A 21,780-nucleotide genomic window follows, 5' to 3' on the forward strand; every position below is an offset into this window, starting at 1 on the left:
GTAATCCACTGACAACACCCACCTACCACATGCCAAACCTGCGTTTGTCCAATGAAAAAACGCGACCAAATGAACCAGCCAATGGGGACGGAGCATTATGGGTTTTTTTTTCCGCTTTCCACGAACTTCTTGACAGATTCGACTTCAGATTGAGAGCGTTCAAGATGGCTGCTACAGGTAAGAGTTGAACTTTTCTACGCTAATTGTTTGGGAACACCGCAGAGTGAAACGGTCTCGGTGTTACATTCGGGGTTATATCCCGGCAGCTGTTCTGTGTTTTAAGGTCGAATGTTAGGAAAAACTCCTTAGGAGGAGAGCAGAGCAGAAGTGAGTAGCAGACTGACGCCGTGGTAAACCCCCCACAGATTGGCTAACATTAGCTGACTAGAACTAGCATCAAAGTGAGCTAGTCACTGAGGGAGAGGATAATCTCACTCAGCACAGCATTTAGCTTGTTAGCTTGTTGCTCGAACTTGGAGGAGTCGGCCAGTCCTATAACTTTGTTTCGCAAACCTACTGGTATCGATATTAACGTTTTCCCTCTTTATTATAAAACAACTTTAAAAGTTATTGGATGGTTAGCTAAACTAGGCTGACTGACGCCCCCGAGAGAAACATGGCCTCCCTAGTCCCTAAACTGGAAATGTCAGAGCTGCATAGCAGGAGGATTCCATGCTAACGTCAGCTAGCATTAGCATCTTTTCACAACTAGAGTTGTTTTTAAACAGTGATTTTTAAGGCTCATTCTGGAGGATTTCCAAAGGATTTCCTCCCGTGTTGTTTAGGTGAGCTTCTGGGAGTTAGTCCAACTCTCAGCTGTACTCATGTTCTCTTGTCACACAGATCGAAGCTGTCGTTGACACCGGTGTTTTCCACTTAGACACGCTTCAAAGTCTGAAAACAAATTTGGTTACGACTCTCACAAGTCGCTATCTAAGAACCGGCGTGATGCAAATGAGTCAAAATGTTAAAGCTCCTGTTGAACATGAGCTCTCGGGTGACAAATGGTCATCGTTATGCAAATTGTTCCGTTTGGCCAGGTTTGTTTAGCTTACAGCAGTGGTGTCAAACTCCAGTCCTGAAGGGCCACTGTCCTGCAGTTTTTAGATGTGCAACAGGTACAAAACACCGGAATCAAATAGCTTAATTGCCTCCTTATTGTGTAGATAAGTTTTCCAGAGCCTTGCTAATGACCTAATTATTGTATTCAGGTTTGATGCAGCAGAGGCACATCTAAAAATCTAAAAGTTGCAGGACACCGGCCCACCAGGACTGGAGTTTGACACCTGTGGCTTACAGGGTTTTTATTACCTTCCCTACTTACTGATGGGGAGATGCTGTAGAATAATATTAAACAGGAATAATCCCTCAGGGAGTGAATCGTGCTTGTTAGTCAAGAGCAGACCTGTATATGTTTTAATTTAAGAAAATCTCGCAATTGTGATATTATTACTAAATGTTAACGATATTAGTGATGAATCCACAGTTTGTCTCATCTGGTCTTCCACCTCTCTTCTAGATCCTTAGCATCTATGTCACTTGTGAACATTTACTCCATCCTGTAGGCTTAATATGACACCTTTATATCATCCAATAATATTACATTGCAATCAGTCCTTTGAGATATTATTTGTGCACAGATGTTGTCATGGCAATATATTCAGGATTGTTTAACCCTAAAAAGCGACATCACACAATATGTGAGAGGCAAATCCATCACACACTGTGACCAGCAGAGTTAGTGAACATCCACTCTGATGATCAGCTGTCAGGATTTCATGGAGAACAGAGCTTCTTTCATTGGTTGTACGTCCTCACTGCCTTTTTAAACACCTCATTGATGCTCAACATGTGTTCCCACCATAACTACTTAATCACCAGACAATGTTGCTTCCAGGGCGACCTGCTGGCTCTGACATACAGTTTTAGCTTCTCTTCTCCCTTGGTCAAGTGTAAAATTATCCGATTCTGGTTGGCAGCAGATTTCTTAATAATAATAATAATCAATTTTGTTTATAATGCCCTTTATATGTCCAGCTAAAATCAGTCATTCACATGTTAATGATTGTAGCTACCATCAGGTGTGAAAAAACATCCCTTAATTTCTTTTCATAACGACTGAGAACTACATGTTGGGAAAGTGATTTTTTTTTAACCACGTCTTGTGGATCTTAATTAAAATTCATCAGGCTTCAGAATAGCATAAGGCTGCATATATTTACGTTTGAAACATCAGATGTGTTGGTTATGACTCTTCACTGAAAACTACTAAGAACTGTATCAAGTAGAAGTTGTAGCTACTCACTCTTCTGATATTTTACTCCTTGGAAATGCTCAGTGGTAAAATAAAAAGTTGGGACATTTCTGTGCATTTCTATTCTTTTCATCAGGCCTTTCATGACAGATATTGTTGTGTAGAGCTGTAGCTCAGATGGAACAACTGGAAATATTGTTTACTGAAATAATCTCCATCCACCGCTGTGTTACCAAAACAAGGCTTGTGCTGGCATATCTCTGACAACTACTGGCCATGTATTGATCAGGCACTGAACTATATGGTACATACAGTATTTCCTGACACACAGGCATATACATGTTTCTTTTTGAATTTGTTACATAAAGTTTGGATGTGTTTTTTTTTTTTTTGTCCCAGTTTTATTTTATCCCCTATGTTCAAGTTAGATGGTTATCACCACCAAGTTTGTGTTTGAAAACCCACTTTTCTTACACAATTCAATGAGAACCATATTGAAGAGTGTGAAGCAGCCCTGTCCCTCCCCCACCTGTTTACTACTGGTCAGCTGGCTGAAAGAAAACTACACTGCTGTTTTAAACAGAGCTTTTGCATTTTATCTCAATTTTATGCTGTAAAATTGTTCCTAATTTTGCATTAGATGTTCTTAAATATTTGGTTATTGTCTAACTTTTTACATCCATTGTTTTTGCCAGTACAATTCAATAACTTTTTAAAAAATGTATTTGATTAATTTCTTTATTTGGTGAACAATCTAACAGAAATCAGTGCATTGTAGGTTTATCTGAGATAGGATGGTCAATCAATTAAAAATATTTAAATTATCCATAGTTAATGTGATTAATTAAAACATTTTAAAAACCTTTTAATGTTTTCGAAAACAATGTGAACAGCATATGGTGATGATGTATTTCCACGTATGTACAGCCTTTGCTAATTAAGATACGTTTGGAATAACGCAGGATTAACATTTCATAAGATAACACTAGAATTAATTAAATGAATTAAGTTGACTTCCTAATATTGTTAAAATGTCTTCAGTCTAATGGAGAGAATCATGCAGAAACCCTGGTTCTGTCCAGCAGCTCACTGCAGCCTTTTAACCAGCTCAGATCTCCTGAATATTCCAGAATATTCCTGATAATCAGGGTTTAAGATTAAATGTCAAAGTAAACCTTCTGCTTGTAATGACCTGTTGGGTATGTTTCAGCAGCAGCAGGGAATTTAAAGTAGCTACATTATGCTAAACTTTGTGTTTTTACATTTTTGTGAAGCTAAAATATAAAATTAATGTTCTCAGTAGTTGCATCTAAACTGAAGTGTGTGTGTTGCAGGTCCAAAGTAACAGCCTTGCCCACAGTCCCCTGTGCATGCGGCTCTCTTAAGGTTGCAGCATCCTCAGTTGTGTGCCCCCCAACCCTGCCCCCGCTCCTCCTGCTTCTCATCATGTCCTCCACCTCCTCTTACTCGTCGTCGGGGGAGACCAGCCCGGAGGACGTACCCCGTGGTGGCGGCACCATCCGAGTCTACCTCCCCAACAAACAGAGGACGGTGGTGAGTTGACTGGCTCTGCTCTGACTTTAATCTACTTTATTCAAATCAGTGCATTATTCAAGTTTTTTTTTGTTGTTGGGTTTTTTTTTATGCTAGTTTTATTTAGTAAATGAAGAGTGAAAATATGCTCAATGGTGTTGGGGTGGCTGCTGCCAGTCACATTTCTGTGGAACAAATGATGTGTTTGTTGAAAGTGTGATTAGTCACACAGAAGTCGACATCTTTCACAACATTACATACAGTGAGTAAGCTAGTGGGCAGCTGGTGTCAGATGCCGCAGATGGTGCCTGGAGCTGTCCTCCATTTCTCTTGCATGGAGATAGCAATTTATTCTTTTCATCCTTTAGCTCCAGTGTCAGACCAACGGGTCTCATTAGTACCCGTTGTTCTTATTTTCTCCATCCGTCTTTAAGTTAGCCAGGCAGGGCCTCACAGCCTCAACATGTTGTTTCCTATTTTAGCCTCCAGAGGCAGGATCACAGCTAGGGGTGCACAAACAAATCGGCCCTGATTTCCTTAATTTTGGGAGATCAGTGATTGGCCGATGCTTACATGTGAAGCTGAACTTTTCCACTGATCTGATCTATCTCAGCAAAGATCTAAACATCAGCCACTGTCCTCTTCTGCTTTGACTGACAGACCGGCCCACCAGGACGGACTGTGAACATGTCTGCATGTTCACAGTTAACAATAGTCACCCCACTGTTGCCAACTCAGCAACTTTCTTGCTATATTTAGCAATATTTCGCACAAAAAAATCAGTATTGGCCAAAATTTGATTCAGCAGATCAGGCTTCTTAAAGCCTTCAGCGATCGGCCAGAAAACTGCAATCGGTGCACCCCTAAACAACTTAATAATTCAAAGTTTGACAACTATGGTGTGAAACTTTATGTCATCAGGAAATGTTCAAACAGAAACTTTTCATTACATTTTAATGTTGCATTAGGCGTTTTTATAGCAGTAGCCAGTGTTGTCTCTAGGTTTGTTCATCATGGTGGTTCAGTGGCTCATAAAAACTAGACCTAGTTCCGCTACCACAAAGTGAACTTCACTCTTTACCTCTTAGCACCAGCGTGAATCTCCATTTTATGCTGAGTTTCTGTGAAGGAATCACAGTCCAGACAGTTTGGCCTCACACATCACATCTTTTCCTCAGTATCCCTGCAAACATTCAAAATATCAGCTTAAAATGACCATGTTAGATTGTGAGGGATCAGATCAGCTACATTCACACTGAAGCCTGAAGTGAGCCAAATCACTTTTCTTTTTTTCGCCCTTATGCAACTTCTATTTGAACTTTTCATGACAGTCTGAACAACACAGATCAGATTTTTACACTTGGTCACTTGGATATGTGGTCCTAAATCTACACACATCTCAGGGTTTCCCCCAGAAAACTGTCTAAGCCAGGCGGTAGGAGCTCCAGGGCCGACCACCAGGGGGCCGCTGTGTTATTGTGTTAAAATGATGACAGTAAATGTAAAAATATTACTGGGTATTTATGTTACTGGAACACATTGTTGACAACACTTAAACATGACAGACAAAAAAGTATAATTAAAATAAATTATACTTTATATTAAGTATAAAGTATAATTTATACTTTATAAAATATACCTTATAAAGTTAGCAGCTGCTTAAGGGCCCCCAGACCTCCAGGGGCCCTATAAATGCTAACATTTTAACATTTATTTATTGAGAATGACGATGTGTTAAATTTGATTTACATGCACACATTATTTTTGTTCATAACGATACATCATTCACTGTACATTCAATGCGCACTTCTAAAAGTTTGCACAAATGCTGTTCATATTGAGTTTGCACAAGCAGAGCAAGCACTGGTTTTTAAACCTAATTGGTCACTGCAATTGTCCAAATTAATTCCCCTTCATTAATTCCCCAGTACTGATAAAATCAAACAAGATACAATATATTTTTAAATGAGGCCTACCTTTTTTTTTTTAAAGAGAAACTCACTCCAACGACTTTTCTGGGACACAAAAAGGCTAAATAATCCACCTCGTTTATGCTAATACTGCTCGCCATCGCTCCTTCTCAGTCTACGTCAAACCACGCCCACACACTCTAGCTTGAGGAAAGTCCATCCTGACTGGATGAATCCTGTGGCAGCAGGCTGGTCCTGGGATGACCAAAATTAGCCCCAATGAGCCTCAAACCGAGGGGGCGTGGCTAGACGCCTGTCAATCATTCTGAGCCATGACAGACAGTAACGCTGGCTGTCAGAAGTTAGCCCTTCGGAAAGACCCAGGGATTTTCCTCTGGCGGTTTGACACCAGGTTTGTTGAAAAGTTAACAAAATGTGATGCATTATTTATAAAATGTAGTTATTTTAGGTAGTTATTTTTAAGATGTTTGTTTATTTTTTTTTTTTATTTTGTCCTCCAGGGGGTCGTTTGTGGGCTCTAGTGTCCCTTATATGACAGTAGGCTGACAGGAAAGGGGGAAGGAGAGGGGGGAAGATATGCGGCAAATATCGTCGGGTCCAGGAGTCGAACCAGTGACAGCTGCGTCAAGGACCCAAGGCCTCCAAACATGGGTCGCGCTATCCTCTACGCCACCACGGCACGCCCTAAGATGTTTATTTTGACAACTTTATTGTAAATGTCACGGAGGGCTTAGCTCTACTAACCCACTTATAAAAGCCGTCTCTGGTCCTCACAAGGAGTTAATATAAATGCCAAAACAGGTGAATCTGCTCTGCTAGAAGATATTCCAAATCGTTCATTTTGAGTGAGAGGCAACGTGCATGATCAGTACCACGGTAAACTTCAGAGATACAGCCGGGTCAGAGCATGAGACGTCCAACCCACAGAGGCACCAACAGTTGGATTGGTGCACCCCTGCCTTCATGTTCTGTGCAATGCATCAACTATAAACCCATCTTTCTGGAACGACTGCAGTCCACCAGTGAATTGCGGAATGGAGTGCTGCGAAAACAAATGCAGTTCAGATTTACTGGTGCATAAAAAAGCAACAAGTAATGCTCAGTCTCGTAGGGGGCAATAAAGCCTGGCAGCCCGCCGGGTTTATAGTACAGTGAGGGAAACCCACTGTATTATCTTATCTGTGTCTGTACGGCCAGGTTCGAGTTGTCCGACCTGTACGTCATTGATACTCAACAACTTTAAAATGCAGATTGAAACTATGGAGCTACCATCTCTGATTACTCTCTATAGACCAGCCAGAGTAATAAAACAATGGGCCTGGCCTCCATTTATTGTGCCAATAAAGCAAGCCTACACTGTAAAGCTTTATCCAGGTGTAAAGCACTCTGAACTTAAAATTTCACAAAGCTCATTAAAACTGCTTGTATGACCCTGATTGCTGACAAGTTTTCTTCAGAAAGCTGGCTGCAGTCATTTCTCCCTGGCAGACAACATGCTGTGTGTTGGTTCAGAGATACTACTGCTATCATTAATATCTTAGCCTTGCCATTGCCTTCTTGTGCAACTCCAGAAGTCTGAGCTTTTTCCCCTTTACTTGGATTCCTCTAGCAAATTTTCTGCTGGGCCAATCAACGAACAGAAAGAGAAGTCATAAAGGATAACGATGATTTTCTGCGCTGTTTTAGAAGTATAGTCTGTTTATAGTTTTAGTGGAGGATCTATCTATCTGTCTGTCTGTCTATATATATATAAAAAATATAAGCTCTTTAACGTGTCTTTGGGGATTACTAGTGCATAATAAATGAACAAACGATGTTGAGCTTAATGGGGGTGTAACTAAACCCTGGTGGCTCGCCAGGCTTATAACACGCTGAAGGAAACCCAGTATGATCTTATATTAAAGGACCAGTGCTGTCTAGGAACTGGATTCAGCAGAACATAGGGATTTTTAAACGCCACTCTATGCAGCTCATTGAGCTGCTACTCTGACAACTCAGAAGAGAACAGTGAACTCATGCTATTCTATTCCAAATCCAACTTACTGTTAATATTGATGTTCAGTGATTTTGAATGTTTATTTTTCTCATGTCTGTCAGATCAACATGAAAATGGACTGGTGTATTGAACAGGGTGCTCTTACTTTCATTGTTTCCCGGTCTCCAGGAGCTCTCCTCCTGCTCCTGATGACAGTGATGCTTTCATCTGTCCCAGCTCCTGGTTGGTGCTGAGATGGCACCAGTTAATCGGTGCCAGACCCAGTTAACTGTATGCATACTAGGTTCTTTAAAAAACAGTCTGGATTCTTTACAAAATCTGCTTTGCATCTTTAAATAAAGAAATTTTCGTAAGAAACAGGAACTTCTGTGACAAAAAGAGTGAACTTAATTTCCCCTGATTATGATGAGATTTGTTAAAATGAAAAGTAATGACAGTTCTGATAGAGCACCCAGCACTAAAACTCACAGTAACTAACATGTTGGTGGCCAAGAATATCTTCTAATACCACTTTTACTGTTTTCACATTTATTTCATATTACCAATTCCTACTTTAACCTGTCTGTTACCTGTGTTAATCTCTGAGTCCAGACTGAAACACAAATCTTCCTACAAACACAGGCCGTGTTGTTGTTTTTGACCTGCGGATGGAAGTCATCTTGGTTTCTGGAAGCAGTTTTACAGAGACGACTCTGAATGTTTTATGCCTGTTCTTCCTGATTTTCTGGATTGTTGTCAGTGATAACGTTACGTGGAAAGTAGAAACGAGTTATTAGCTTCTCATGTGGGCTTCAGAATAGAGCTAACGGGTTCACAGTACGCCCTGGGACTGGTGTTTATTTTCTGGATCTTTGTCATTCAACAAGACACCGACCTCAAGCCCACCTCTGCCTTCACGGCCAAAGGCTTTACGAGTGGTGCCCGGTTGTTTGGGACAACAGTGGTTGTTTTTAGCTTATTGTGTAGAGAACTTCATTAGCTTTAAGTTTATACCAAAACTCTATTTTCAGCAAACTGTGTTGCATTGAGTGGAGAGTTTGTGCAGCAGAAAGCGTAAGTTAGATGTAAGGCCAGGATCACAGCAAAGAAACTCCTACTGTCTAAAACAATCATCAAGGAAAGACAAAAAATTTGCAAATCATGCATGAACAGGCAGGATGAGGCCGCTCTAAGATTATTTTTATCAGATAAATCTTCTTCCTAGTTCTTTTGGATGCATGGGAAGACCTTTGCCTAAAGAAGAAAAGGTGATCCCCCCATGAATCCTGTGTTGTACCAACAAAATGGCTTCCGGATGCAATCAGTCTGCGGGTTGCTTCCCTCTAGGAGAGAGACTGGACTAAGGGCAGATTTTAAGGTTTTATTACACTATTTTGTGGTGCTATTGTCATAACAATAAAAGTGATGAGAAAACTAAATTACTTTTTTAGGTAACTGTGTGGCTGTATGATATGACAATCAGAGCCCCACAAGCACAAATACTGCTCTTGAAAGTCGTTTCTATTTTAATACTGTCCTTTAGGAAATCAATTTCATAAAAACATTTGACTTGTATCACTTAACGTCACACAGTTACTGCATTTAATATTTAAAAATTTATTAATACTTGATATACTTTTATTGAACAAACAGTGGGGAAAAAATAGTAAAAACAGTCCTGACAATATAAACAGTTTTCAGAGTTTTAAACATCATTAACTGGAATATATTGAGAGAACAATAAATCAAAATATTATAAGAAATTTAGCATGATAAATGATACAATAAATGCAAACCCCTATCTGGACATATTGCCAGGAAAGTCCTCAAGATCAAACCTTATCAAAAATATCTGGTCATATTATAAAACGGGTGGATAAACTCAATCCTAAAACTGAGATCAACTTGAAGTAAAAAGTTGATCACAAGTCTATTTGTAAAGTTTGCATGGCTGAGATGCAAAAATATTGACTATTTTTAGATATCTCAATCTCAGTCCAAGTATGAAAGTCTAATCCTCCTTGTGATTAGATGTTGGTTCAGGTTTATTTTTCCCACCTTTGCTGTCTGTACAAAATAAACATCCATGCACAAACTCCCTGGTGCATCATTTAGAAATGCACACTTAGTTGGGAAACATCTTGTGTGGTAATGTTGCCATGGAATTGGAGCTCGTGGCTGTCTGACATCCCACGCTGTCATCTATAAGAGCTTTGTTGTGGTCAGAGCAGGAATGTAGCATTGTTTTGGCTTTAAAAAGAATCTGCACACTGAAGCTCCAGCTTGGAGCTTCACTCTCAACAACAACAGCAGCTAACGCTAACTCAGTGATCATCGTGCTGCTTCCCAGTTTGAGTCATGTTGCCAGTCGACTGAATGTCAATTTAAGCTTCTGCTGTTGACCTGAGGATTTCTGTTGGCAGGTGAACGTCCGGCAAGGACAAACCGTTTACGAGAGTCTTAATAAAGCGCTCAAAGTGAGAGGCCTGAGCCAAGACTGCTGTGCTGTGTTCCGCCTGCTAGAAGGGTAAGATGTTCTTCCTCCTACATCTGTGACAAACATTACACTGCATTCCTCACTGTCTCCTTAGAAAACCACAGCTAATCTTGTCCCAGCTACATCCACTCACACATTATCCCCCTAAATCATTATTTACATGTAGGAAAAATATTTAAAGTATATGCAAGCTGTTTTATTCATAAAGCTGTTCTATGTAACTTTTATAAACTATGTTTATTTTTTTTAACATATTTTTTTAAAACTGTCATAATGTCCTGTCAGTATAAAATGAAACAGATAATCTGCGAAAAATTCAGGCTCCTCTGCCTTCTCCCAGTGGACCAACAGCCACCTGCAGAAACTTCCAACCAACCAATCAGAGCCAGGAGATGGCCCTTAGCACTGTCAATCATTCTCTTACACGCGATTCACACACACGCCCTCCTAGCTCTCTGCTGCGCTACAACTAGTTCCCCGCACTGGAGCTTGCCATAAATGCTAAGGCTAGTTAGCATAGTCATCAGTGATGGCAGCTAAACAGTTTTCATGTAACAATAAATTGTTTTTCTACCATTAGCACACTTAGCAGCAAGTCCATGAGGTTGAGTAACGGCGCTAATAACCCCCCCGGTCTGATTGTTTCTGTAGTTCAGCAGATGGCAGTAGGACCACAGGGAGGAGACAGAGGACTTAATTTGTTTCACAGATTATCTGTCTTATACTGTCAAGAGATGGTGACAATTTTAACACATATGCTGTTTTCAGCATAAAGGTATATTTAACTAGTTTTCAGTCATTCAGCTAACAGGCTGAAGTCCATTTACCCTTAGCTTACCAAACACTGCAGCAGATCAATGTGAAGTTGAACGGTTGCTCAAGTCTTTAAAACACAGCAGTAACTGACAGATTAGTAATGTAACAGAAGTCTAAAGTAATCTTTGCATTAGGTTTGCAGTTATATTCTGAACTTGTGAAGAACATGTTACACGTTACAATCTTTACATTAACTAAAGATTGTTGCTGCACTTCTGGTGAGTCAGTCTAATGCAGTGAACGCTGCCCAGCTTCAGTCTTTCCAGTGAAAGACACGGAGGACCCACATCTTTCTCTGTCGACTCAAACACTAAATCTAATCACCTGATGAGATCATGAACTGATTCATCAAACTAACAGCTGAATGATTCAAACTTGCACCACAACTGAGTCAAGGACAAGAGTTTGAAGAGTAAACGGAGAAACCAGTTGGTGCCAGGTTGATGTTGGCAAGCCACCAAGCTGGACAGTGATCAGCTAGCAGATGCACCCTTTCCTATGTTTGGCTCTTGGAAACACATGTCCACAGTTCACACTACAGTCTTGTCCAGATTGGGCTAAAACGGTGTTCCTCCATCCTCAGGGCCCACTGTCCTGCATATTTTAGAGCCGCCTCTGCTTCAGCACATCTGATTGAAATGATAGCAGTGGCTGAATGTTGTCAGGTGCTGCACAGTTCTGTTATGCACCCATTTATCAGGCTGCCCGCTCATCCTTAAAATGCCTTAAATTTATAAAACAAAATGCAAGTTGGCCTTAAACACATTAATCACAGGTCTTACATTTTGTCATGACAAAGTTATTTAATCTCATATATTCTTGAATGTAGTCTTTTTTTTTTCTCTCGACATTTCTGTCAGGCAAAAGTTTGAATCATGCGCAAACATCTTCATTTCTGTACGATGTTCGTTTTCACCACTGCCAACCTATATAAGACTATATGCATTCTGTACAAAAAACTGAAGTTTGGATTAAGGCTGTAGAGATCCATATGCAGTGTGAGAAGCGCAAAGCCGCGGCGGAAATTTCACAGTTATGCTTGTTTATAATACAGCAGCATGCCCCAACCGTCCCCTATATAGTTTTTTTTTTTTTTGGTCAAAACTGTCTGCTGTTCAACATCTTTCTGTTCCTGTTCATAGTCGTAAGAGACTGACGGACTGGGACACAGACATCACCCCTCTGGTCGGAGAGGAGCTGCTAGTCGAAGTCCTGGATGACATTCCTCTTACCATGCATAACTTTGTACGTACCTGGTCAGAATCGCAACATTTCTTCTTTCTGCTGTTCTTTCAGAAGCGAATATCTTTGATGTGTTTGTTTTCACAGGTACGGAAAACTTTTTTCAAACTGGCTTACTGTGATTTTTGCCACAAGTTTCTTTTTAATGGCTTCAGATGTCAGACATGTGGCTACAAGTTTCACCAGCACTGCAGCAGCAAAGTCCCCACTGTGTGTGTCGACATGGATACAGTGAGCAAACGGTGAGTTTTACTTACTGGTAAGTCATCATCAGGTCTTCAAACTTGTCTAAAATTTAAATTGACCAGATATTTACCCTTTTCCTGCTGGATTTTGAGGGTTTTATTGAGACTTTTGACTGCACTTCTCTTTCTTTTTATGAGGTCACGCTCCAGATGTTTGTATGCATATAGTTTTCATGCAAATGCTCAATAATCCTAAATGGAAGTTACTTTTATTTTATGGAAGAGCCTGACACTTGAACAAATCCCACACAACAAATAGAAAGAAATGTACTTGCCTCAGCTGTCTCACTACCCATATACAAATATTGCTAATTATCTGTTGCTGTTGACCCATCTATGGGCACAAACTTGTTGCAAATTGTGTTTTTGTTCTCTGATTGTTTTGTGCAGGTGTGACAGCAATTCCTGCACAGATTATCCTCAGATATTGTTGCCTGAGAATTCGCCATCGCAGAGCAACCTCGCCTTAACCCCAGAGCCTGCTGGGTAAGCTCTGGACCAAACCAGATGGATTGAAATCAAAAGCTTCTGATGTGTTAAACTGACTCTAACACAAAAACTGTTTGTGTTTTCTGGAATGGTTCCAGATCAGGCCTCCTGTCCCCGACCTTTAACTTTCCAACAACAGGTGGAGACGGCCAGTCTCTACAGAGACATCGCTCCACCTCCACCCCCAACGTCCACATGGTCAGCACAGTGGACATTACTAACGTCGTCATCATTGAGGTCAGCTTTGTTTGGACGGTCCTGCTGTACATTAAAGCAATGTGTATCTTGAACTGACCAACATTTAATGTTCTTTTATCCAATGTTTTTAGGAAACACTGAAATACAACACGATAGGTAAGCCTCCTCAAAACATCTGCTCTGGTTTCATTTCCAATCCGTGCTCGTCTCATCCTTATCGGTGTTATGTGTCCCCGCAGGCCCAGAGCCCTCGCCCAAACCCCCCACCAGCCCACCCTCCTCTCTGGGCTCCCCCGGACGGAGGCTGCAGAAGTCCCCCTTAGAGCACAAGGAACGCAAATCCTCCTCATCCGACGACAAGAAGAAAGTGGTATGTTGTCTCCAGCCTGGTCCATGGTTGTCCTCTGATGGGGGGGGGGGAAAGTAGAGAGTAAAGGGCTGCTTTGTGTTGCTTCAGCACCGCGGAGGCTACAGAGACTCTAGTTACTACTGGGAGGTCCCCTATCGAGAAGTCACCCTGCAGAAGAGAATAGGCACGGGTTCCTTCGGGACGGTCTTCAAGGGCAAGTGGCACGGAGACGTGGCCATCAAGATCCTGAAGGTTAAAGAGCCAACGCCTGAGCAGCTGCAGGCGTTCAAGAATGAAATGCAGGTCTTACGGTGAGCAGCCATGTGGTTCATATTCAACATTCAGTACTACTAATGTATCCTGTTGATTTCTGCTCTTTGGGGGTAGGCGAAAAATTCCTTTTCGATTAATCATGTTTTTGAAGATTTCATTTTTGAAAATCTGGATTTTTTTTTTTTTGGTAAGACTTTATTTGAAGGGATGTGCATAAAACTGCCATGACACTATTATAAATATGACATAAAACCTGTCACAAACATGAAGGACGCTTCATGAATGTTTATTACTGTTGTCATGAAGTGTTATTTGGTAAATATTGACACTTTTAATGGACTTTAAATGCAACTTTTAATGGAATTTTGCATTTAAAGTGTCATTGTTTACAGAATAATGCAAAGTTGACACTTTTGTCATAATGAAACAAATATTCTCATATGGCCCTAATATTCCAACTCACACAAAGGACATTTGAAATAGAAGTCATTTTTGGAAATATTTTTGTCATTTGTAAGAAAATATTATGCAAAGAAAGTGAGAAAAAAAATTATTAAAATAAAATCGGGTATGAGAGAAATTAAAGCTGTATCGCCCAGCCCTGCTACTATTAGAATGAATCTTTGGTTGATCATAGACAGTGACGCAGTAAATCTGACTCTGATGTCCTCAGTATGAACTAACTCTTAGGGATCCACTGACATCCAGCGGATGAGATGAAGGAGTTTCTAACATGGTTACTATTTGTGCTTTGCAGGAAAACCCGCCATGTCAACATCCTGCTCTTCATGGGCTTCATGACTAAGCCCAACTTTGCCATCATCACCCAGTGGTGTGAGGGCAGCAGTCTTTACCGCCATCTGCACGTCACAGAAACCAAGTTTGACACGATGCGTCGCATTGATGTGGCCAGACAGACGGCGCAGGGCATGGAGTAAGACATTCAGATGACTTTCCACTAACGCGTTTTAACTGGGGGAAGTCTGACTATGAGAGGCACCCAGTGTGTCTTTCTCAACAGATGATCAGCTTTATTTTGACATCAAATTATTAAGTTTAATAAAATAATTGAACTTATCATACAGCTTTTTGAACAGATAAAGAGCAACTAGGAAACAGAAAGTTGAATTTCCATGAAGGGATGTTTGACTCCGGTCAGTGGAGTGAATCCTTGTGAAGATTTGTGGATTTTATTTCATTTTGCTCTTCGTCTCTTCCATAGTTACCTTCATGCAAAGAACATCATTCATCGAGACCTGAAATCAAACAGTATCCTTGCTTTGTCAGTGTTGCCCTTTAATAAATGCATGTTTGTGTTTCTCAGTTTAGCTCAGAGTTCAGCAACTTCTAAAGTTTCAAACAGGATTAGAATCATTTGTTTGTAAGTGATACAAAAAAAAGAATAGTCATTGTTCAACCATACTTTGTTCATTTGACCTCCACATATTTCATTTGACATTAAACTAATATGTGGAACTGAAGGTAAAATGTTCTTCATTCTTGTTAGGTGCTGACTAATTTGACATTTGAAGTTTTGAGCTTCAACAAACTTTCCCTTGGTGGTTAGTTTCCCCTGCGACCCTCCCCCCACCCTTTTACTGCTTTAAATATCTGCCTGGCTTTTGTGGTATGTGATACAAAGATCCTCTGCACCATGTGTCTGCTGGACCGTTTCTCAGCTCTGCTGCCAGATATTTTCCTCCACGAGGGCTGGACCGTAAAGATCGGTGACTTTGGCTTGGCCACGGTGAAGTATCGATGGAGTGGCTCCCAGCAAGTAGAGCAGCCCAGCGGCTCCATTCTCTGGATGGTAAGCTCTTCATAAGCATGTTCCTGTTAGTCATCTCACCATAACTAATGCGTCAGCTTCACACTGGCTCCCTTTCGGCCAGTTTTCTGGATAAATTAAAAGTTTTATTATGTTCCCTTTTTTATTATTTTAAAATAAAGCAATAATTTTCAGCACTGCCTCTTTGTTCATCAGAGAAAATTTCCTAAAGCAGTAAAATCCTCCTGGTTGTTATCAGACACCATGGTAACAAACTGCGACCTGTGGGAGTTGCATCACACTTCCTTTAGTAGAGTTCAAAGGTCAGAAGGGTCAGGGCTTTAAATGGCTGCTGTTTCCATCTCAATATTTCATATTCAACTTCCAGAAGTGTTAAACTGTGAATTCATCTGGTAACTACCCAGGAGCCTTAAGACGCCTTTCTGTGATTCATTCATTATTACTGTTTGGACCAGAGGTGACGTCACACTGTGTGTGGAGGTGATGAGTGTGTTAACCAGGATTTCACTGTTTTAAAACAAAAGAAAACATAATTGACATTTTAAACTGTTAACTGTGGGTAGCATCAACTATCACCACTAACTGTCAGTTAGTGGTGATAGTTAGTGCATCACTAATTAGAAAAACATTTGTTTCACTTCAAAGTACTGGTGCTTCACCATGACAACCAGTTATTAACAGAATATAAAGCAGCTTAAATGGCACCGTAGATTTACGTCCACATCTACTCTGATGTTACTGTCAGTGCAGGCAGAACAACAAAGCCTGCACTGATCCTCTGCTGGATCCTCAAGATGGCCGCAGCATTACAAACAAAGGGATTCTGCTCTCTTTAGATGGCAGCTGCTACGTCTGCTAACGTGTTGCTGCTGCGTTTTCTCCCGCTGCTCTCCAGGCTCCCGAGGTGATCCGGATGCAGGACAGCAACCCGTACACCTTCCAGTCTGACGTTTATGGTTATGGAGTGGTGCTGTTTGAGCTGATGTCAGGAACTCTTCCTTACTCCAATATCAACAACAGAGACCAGGTTTGGTGCCGACACTTCACTAACCCATAGTTCTCCCGCTGCCGGTGTCCTGCATGTTCTAGCTGTCCCTGGTTCTGTCCATAAGTCGTGATTTGACTTGGGTGTTCTGAACCAGGAAGTATCTAAAACATGGAGGATTGTGGGCAGTGTGCCTAACTCAACACCTCACAGATCAGGTCAGCCTAATGTTCTGATTAGTTGTGTCCATCAGTGGTTTTCTGCTCCTTTGCTTGATGAGAGCAATGCTAAACAACACAGCAGAGGTCAGATGAAGGAGCTTTTTGCCCCTCAATGCCACATCAGAGTAGTCAACTGCTAAAAACACTTTTAAAGCTTAATTCTAATATTTGGAATATATTGGAGGAGTGAGCAATATAATCTTAAAGTAACAAATTGTATTAATTTGCTTTATCATTTCAAAGCAAAGTGGTGCTCAGAATTATTGTCCGAGTGTCAAGCTCTTGTGAAAGACATTTTTCCTTTCACAAGAGGAGCATTACATCTTTTGCTATGATGCTCTACTTGATATTCATAAACTTTTTTTATAAACTGCTGTGGGTTTTACTGAAATGTAAAAGAGTACGGTACAAGAAGGATGGAGAGAATACAGGATTACACCCTCGAAGTCTGCTTCTACAGAAACAGAGGAAAAAAACAGAACTGAGAAACCGTAGAGGTAAAATGTGCATATATAATTAGATCATCACTGAAAAGCACATGATGTGAGTTCCTACAAGATGTGTTTAGTTATATTTTCTATGCTAAGAGTCTAATTATTGCTTACACAGCATTTCATTATCTTCCCAGAGGTCAGTCGTCTGCTGCTCTTCAGTACGACACAATGAACCTCGAACTCTGCAGCCTCTTCTTCAGTCTTTCAGCACATGCGGCACAGGCTGATGTATGTTGTTTTTTCTTGTCCTTGTGCTTCAGATACTGTTCATGGTGGGGCGTGGTTACTTGTCTCCAGACCTTGGTAAACTGTGCAGCACCTCACCCAAGTCTATGAAGAGGCTCATCATCGACTGCCTGAAGTTCAAACGGGAGGAGAGGCCCCTTTTTCCACAGGTGGGTCAGAGAGATGGATGCTTGCTGCTAAAATGAGTACCAGCATATCATCCCGCAAATTCTTCAATTTGATCATTTCAGTGTATCTAATGAAAATATTACAGTGCGATTATTATTAAAAGGACATAAGAGATGGACCTCCTAGACTCTCCACAAACTTGCAGCACTTAAAGCATTTTGGCTGAATCTTTTTCTATCTTTGTTGTGATTAATGAATAATTAGAAATTAATTTATTACTAAATTATACTGCAAATGTTGCAGCATCTGGAGATGGATGCAGCGTGAACATAAAGCCTGCACATACATCTACATGTCTTTATGTGAAAACCAGTATGTTAGAGCTGTTTTTTAATTGCATTTTCTTAACCACTTTTGCCCAACCCTAACAGAGGCTATGAAGCAAGGGTGTCCAAAGTATGGCCTGGGAACCATTTGTAGCCTGGGGACTGATTTTGTGAGACCCTCAATTGGAACAAGTTTAGATTGACCTTCCAGCAGGTCAACTCTAAACCTTAAGCCAGAGCTACAGCGGCTGTCTGTGCATCCTTAAAAAGTCCTAAATGTCTGTATTTAAAATTAAGTCCTTAAAAAGTCTTAAATTCATAAAAAAAAAAAAAAAGTAGGTTGGCCTTTAATATGTTAATGACAGGGCAGTAATTTTGTTGTGATAGGACTATTTAACCTCATATATTCTATTTAGTGTTTTTTCTTTGTTTTTGTTCTGGCGGGACAACAGTTTGAGTCACACACAGACATATTTGTTGCTACTGCTAGCTGCTAGTGTAGACTTTCTAGCTAGCTAGCTTTTTGCATCTATCTACAGTTGACTGGACAACGTTAGTTTTCACCACTGGCTCACTTCTGCTACCAGCTCAGACGATGCTACATGCATTCTGTGTAAAAAAACAAAAACAACTACTGATTTGAGGCTGCTGCCATATGGCTCTTTTCAACACATGAACAGTCCAGGTCCAGGGTGACGCCGGACCTGTGAAGGACTCTAGTCCTTCACAGTCTGTAGTAAACCTGTTTCCTTAGCATCACTGAATTGTTTCTCTATGTGTGATTGTGTCCCTCCAGATCCTGGTAGCCATTGAGCAGGTGCAGGAACTGATGCCAAAAATCGAGCGAAGTCGCTCGGAGCCATCGCTTCACCGGGCCGTCCAGGCCGAGGACCTGAACCCACTCCTGTTCCACACCACCAGGCTGATGCCCCTCTAGGCCTCCTGCGGCCCCTGCTGAGACGCAACAGCGTTCCTGTGCACGAGAGGACACAGCTGGCTCTAAAGACAGAACACACCCACCCCACACCCACCCGGTACCCCGCAGAGCCCCAGAGCCGCACAGCTCAGTACCAAACTCTACAAGCAACCGCAACACTCTGCTTAGTGTGATGGTGAACCTTACCATACCACACAAAGACCTGATGCTAAAGAATAGGATAACCCAGAGACACACTGCCTGCGACGCAGAGGGAGGGGCTTCTGATGCAGGGATGCTGCTTCTCGTTTCCCTGTTAGTCAGACCAGAGGAAGCTAGAAGTCAGGTTAACAACCCAGAGCTGCTGATGTTCTGACACTTCCTCACTTTATGACCAACCACCCAGCTCAGTGGGGGGTGGAGGTCTGAGGGGTGAAAGCAGGAACTCTTTTCTTAGAGGATGACAAATGTAGTCTTAATAGGAACCTTTTGTATGTACTGTTTTGATCAATATTTGAACACAATCACCAAACCAGCCAGTCTCAGGGCTGGAGGGGAAGCACTGAGGAGGTTCAGGTGAACTGGAGCTGACCTCCAGGTTTGTAGGACAGTGTCCTGCAGAGGTCAGCCAAATGGGCCCCAGCAGCCTCTTCCCACCTTACTGGTGAAGGACAAACTGGTAGTCCTGAACCACACCAGATCAGGTTTTAAATAGCAGGCCCCATGAGCTTGAGATGCGTGGTCAGAGTTCTGACTGGGAGTGGAGCCGTGGTCAGACCGCTGCATGCTGAGGCACAGGAGGTCTGCTCATACCTGACTTCTCTCTGGTAGCTGGCTGGGTGAAAGCTGGAGGGGTGAAGAGACGGTTGTTGTCCTTGTTCGTTTGGGTTGTGTGAGCTTCCTGCACCTTCTGTTGACAGACGCAGCCAAGTTCTCCAACAGGTTCACAGCCAGGTTTCACTCTGAACTCAGGCGGCTCCTTGGTGTTTCCTAAACTTGGGGTGAAAGTTTTGGAACCTCCATGAGTAATGACGCGGTCCTTCCTTGGTATCCAGGCAACATGTTGGTCTTCTCAGGCTGCTCGGGCCGCTCTGTTGACCCTGACGGTTCACCAGGGCTCAGATAGTCAGACTAAATCAGAGCAGCTGATGAGATCTGTGCAATTGTTTCTGTTTTGGATTAGAAACCTTAGTGGTTAAGAAAATTGAATCTTTGGCTAATATTTCTGTCCGCTGATGCCAGAACCAAACATAAGCCATAGTTGTTGCCTGCTTCGGCCTGTTGTTGGCGCAGGCAGCCAGCAGGGTGCTGACTGCATCATCATCAGGGTGCGTTCAGGTTCAGTCAGTAGCTGTTCTGCCATCGCCTCGCTTCTCCTTTTCCTGCTGGCTCAGCACACACCTCTCTAACTGCTGACTACAGCTTGGTGCCTTGGGGTTTGATCTGCACCGTGATCCATGATGCTGCTGCTGCTGCTGCTGAATTCAATTCTGCTTCAGTTGACCTGCCAGGCAGCAGCAGGTCAGTGTGTGCCATCTGCTGGATCACACAGTAAACTACAGCCTGCTGCAGTGGTGGTCCTGGTTTTCACTGAGCTCTCAGCCCTGACCTTTGACCTGTGCTGGAAGCTCAGGAGTCTGTAGGCCTGTGAAGGAAGCGGCATGTCCTGGTGTCGCCTCAATTCTCTTCCCCCAGATCATTTTTCTTCCTGCCACAGTTCCTGTCACTCTGTGCTTCACAGCTGATTAGAAATGACTCCCATCGGCCCGATGTTCCAGAGGTCACCGCTTTCTGATGCCAACATGTCTCCTGGTGTCGAGTTGAACGAACAGCCAGCGTTTGATCCTCCATGTTCTGATGGGGCTGGGTCCCCCCGACTCTGGATGCTTCCTCCTGACTGGGCCAGAGCCTCTTTCTCCTCATTATTTTTTAATCTTTATTGAACAAGAATGTACAAAGCAAATAGCACATCAAAAGACATTCAATACACAAATAAACGAATCTAGGAAAAAAAGGAAAAAACAACTAAACTAGATAAAAAAAATTTTTAAATTAGAGGCTTCAGGAAACTATTTTTGTAATTAGAGAGAAACATGCTGCCTGTGTGTGTGTTCGTGTCCTGTGGATGATCTGGTCTGTGACCTCGGCTAGCCTCCCGGCTAACACGGTACCGTCTGCTCCTCCGCCACAATGCTTCTCCTCATGAACTCAAACTAGTTAGCAACATTTAGCTCATAGGAGCTTCACTACAGAACAGTTGCTGATAGCAACGCTACGAAACTGTACAAGTAATTTATGTGGTGTGTGGAAACTTGATCCTGATCAGGGATGTTTGAGTAGAACTTGAACGTCGGACCGGCGCGAGGCTGCTGAATGAAACGAGCTGCTCTGTAACTTCCTGTTAAAACAGTATGTTTTTTTTTTTTTATGTGATTCCATTTTAGAGACAAACTGTTCTGTGGCACAGGTCCTTCTCTACTCATAGGGTCTCACTTATGTGTTTGCTTGCAATAATTCTGGCTCAGTGTTGCAATATGGCGGCGTCTCGCTCCAGCCGCTGCCGCTCGTCTTATTTTTCTGAAGCAGGAAGTAACGGCGACGGCCCTGTTCCAGTGGATCTGCAGGGTCCCGCGCCTCGTCTGAGACACTGTGCTGCATGTGGAGACTCACTGGGCGGGGTGGACCAAACTTTACACAGCTGTTAGTTTCATAGAGTTAAAGGAAGAGAGAGCTGTATCAGTAGTTTCTTTATTTTGTCTCTTCATATCTTTTAGGTGAATTGCAATACTGTTGTTTCTGCGGCGTCAGGTGTTTTCAGTTTGCAATAAACGGTGTATTCTGCTGTGTACAGTTACATTTTTTTAAATTGCAGAAATTGTATTTTTATTTTATT

The 21,780-nt window shown here is 41.9% G+C and overlaps 1 protein-coding gene across 1 annotated transcript; it reads left to right on the forward strand.

Moving 5' to 3' along the window:
- The first annotated feature begins 66 nt into the window (after nt 1-66).
- araf (A-Raf proto-oncogene, serine/threonine kinase) lies at nt 67-21,741 on the forward strand. Its single transcript, XM_032578164.1, has 16 exons — nt 67-177; nt 3,589-3,808; nt 10,117-10,220; nt 12,149-12,251; nt 12,336-12,490; nt 12,884-12,979; nt 13,081-13,219; nt 13,312-13,336; nt 13,420-13,550; nt 13,638-13,840; nt 14,560-14,736; nt 15,025-15,071; nt 15,494-15,612; nt 16,487-16,618; nt 17,552-17,686; nt 18,768-21,741. The coding sequence occupies exons 2-16, from the start codon at nt 3,701-3,703 to the stop codon at nt 18,906-18,908; spliced, it is 1,815 nt and encodes a 604-aa protein (XP_032434055.1). The 5' UTR covers nt 67-177; nt 3,589-3,700; the 3' UTR covers nt 18,909-21,741.
- Nucleotides 21,742-21,780: the final 39 nt, after the last annotated feature.

Source organism: Xiphophorus hellerii, chromosome 12, assembly GCF_003331165.1.
Source record: "Xiphophorus hellerii strain 12219 chromosome 12, Xiphophorus_hellerii-4.1, whole genome shotgun sequence".
Classification (NCBI taxonomy): domain Eukaryota; kingdom Metazoa; phylum Chordata; class Actinopteri; order Cyprinodontiformes; family Poeciliidae; genus Xiphophorus; species Xiphophorus hellerii.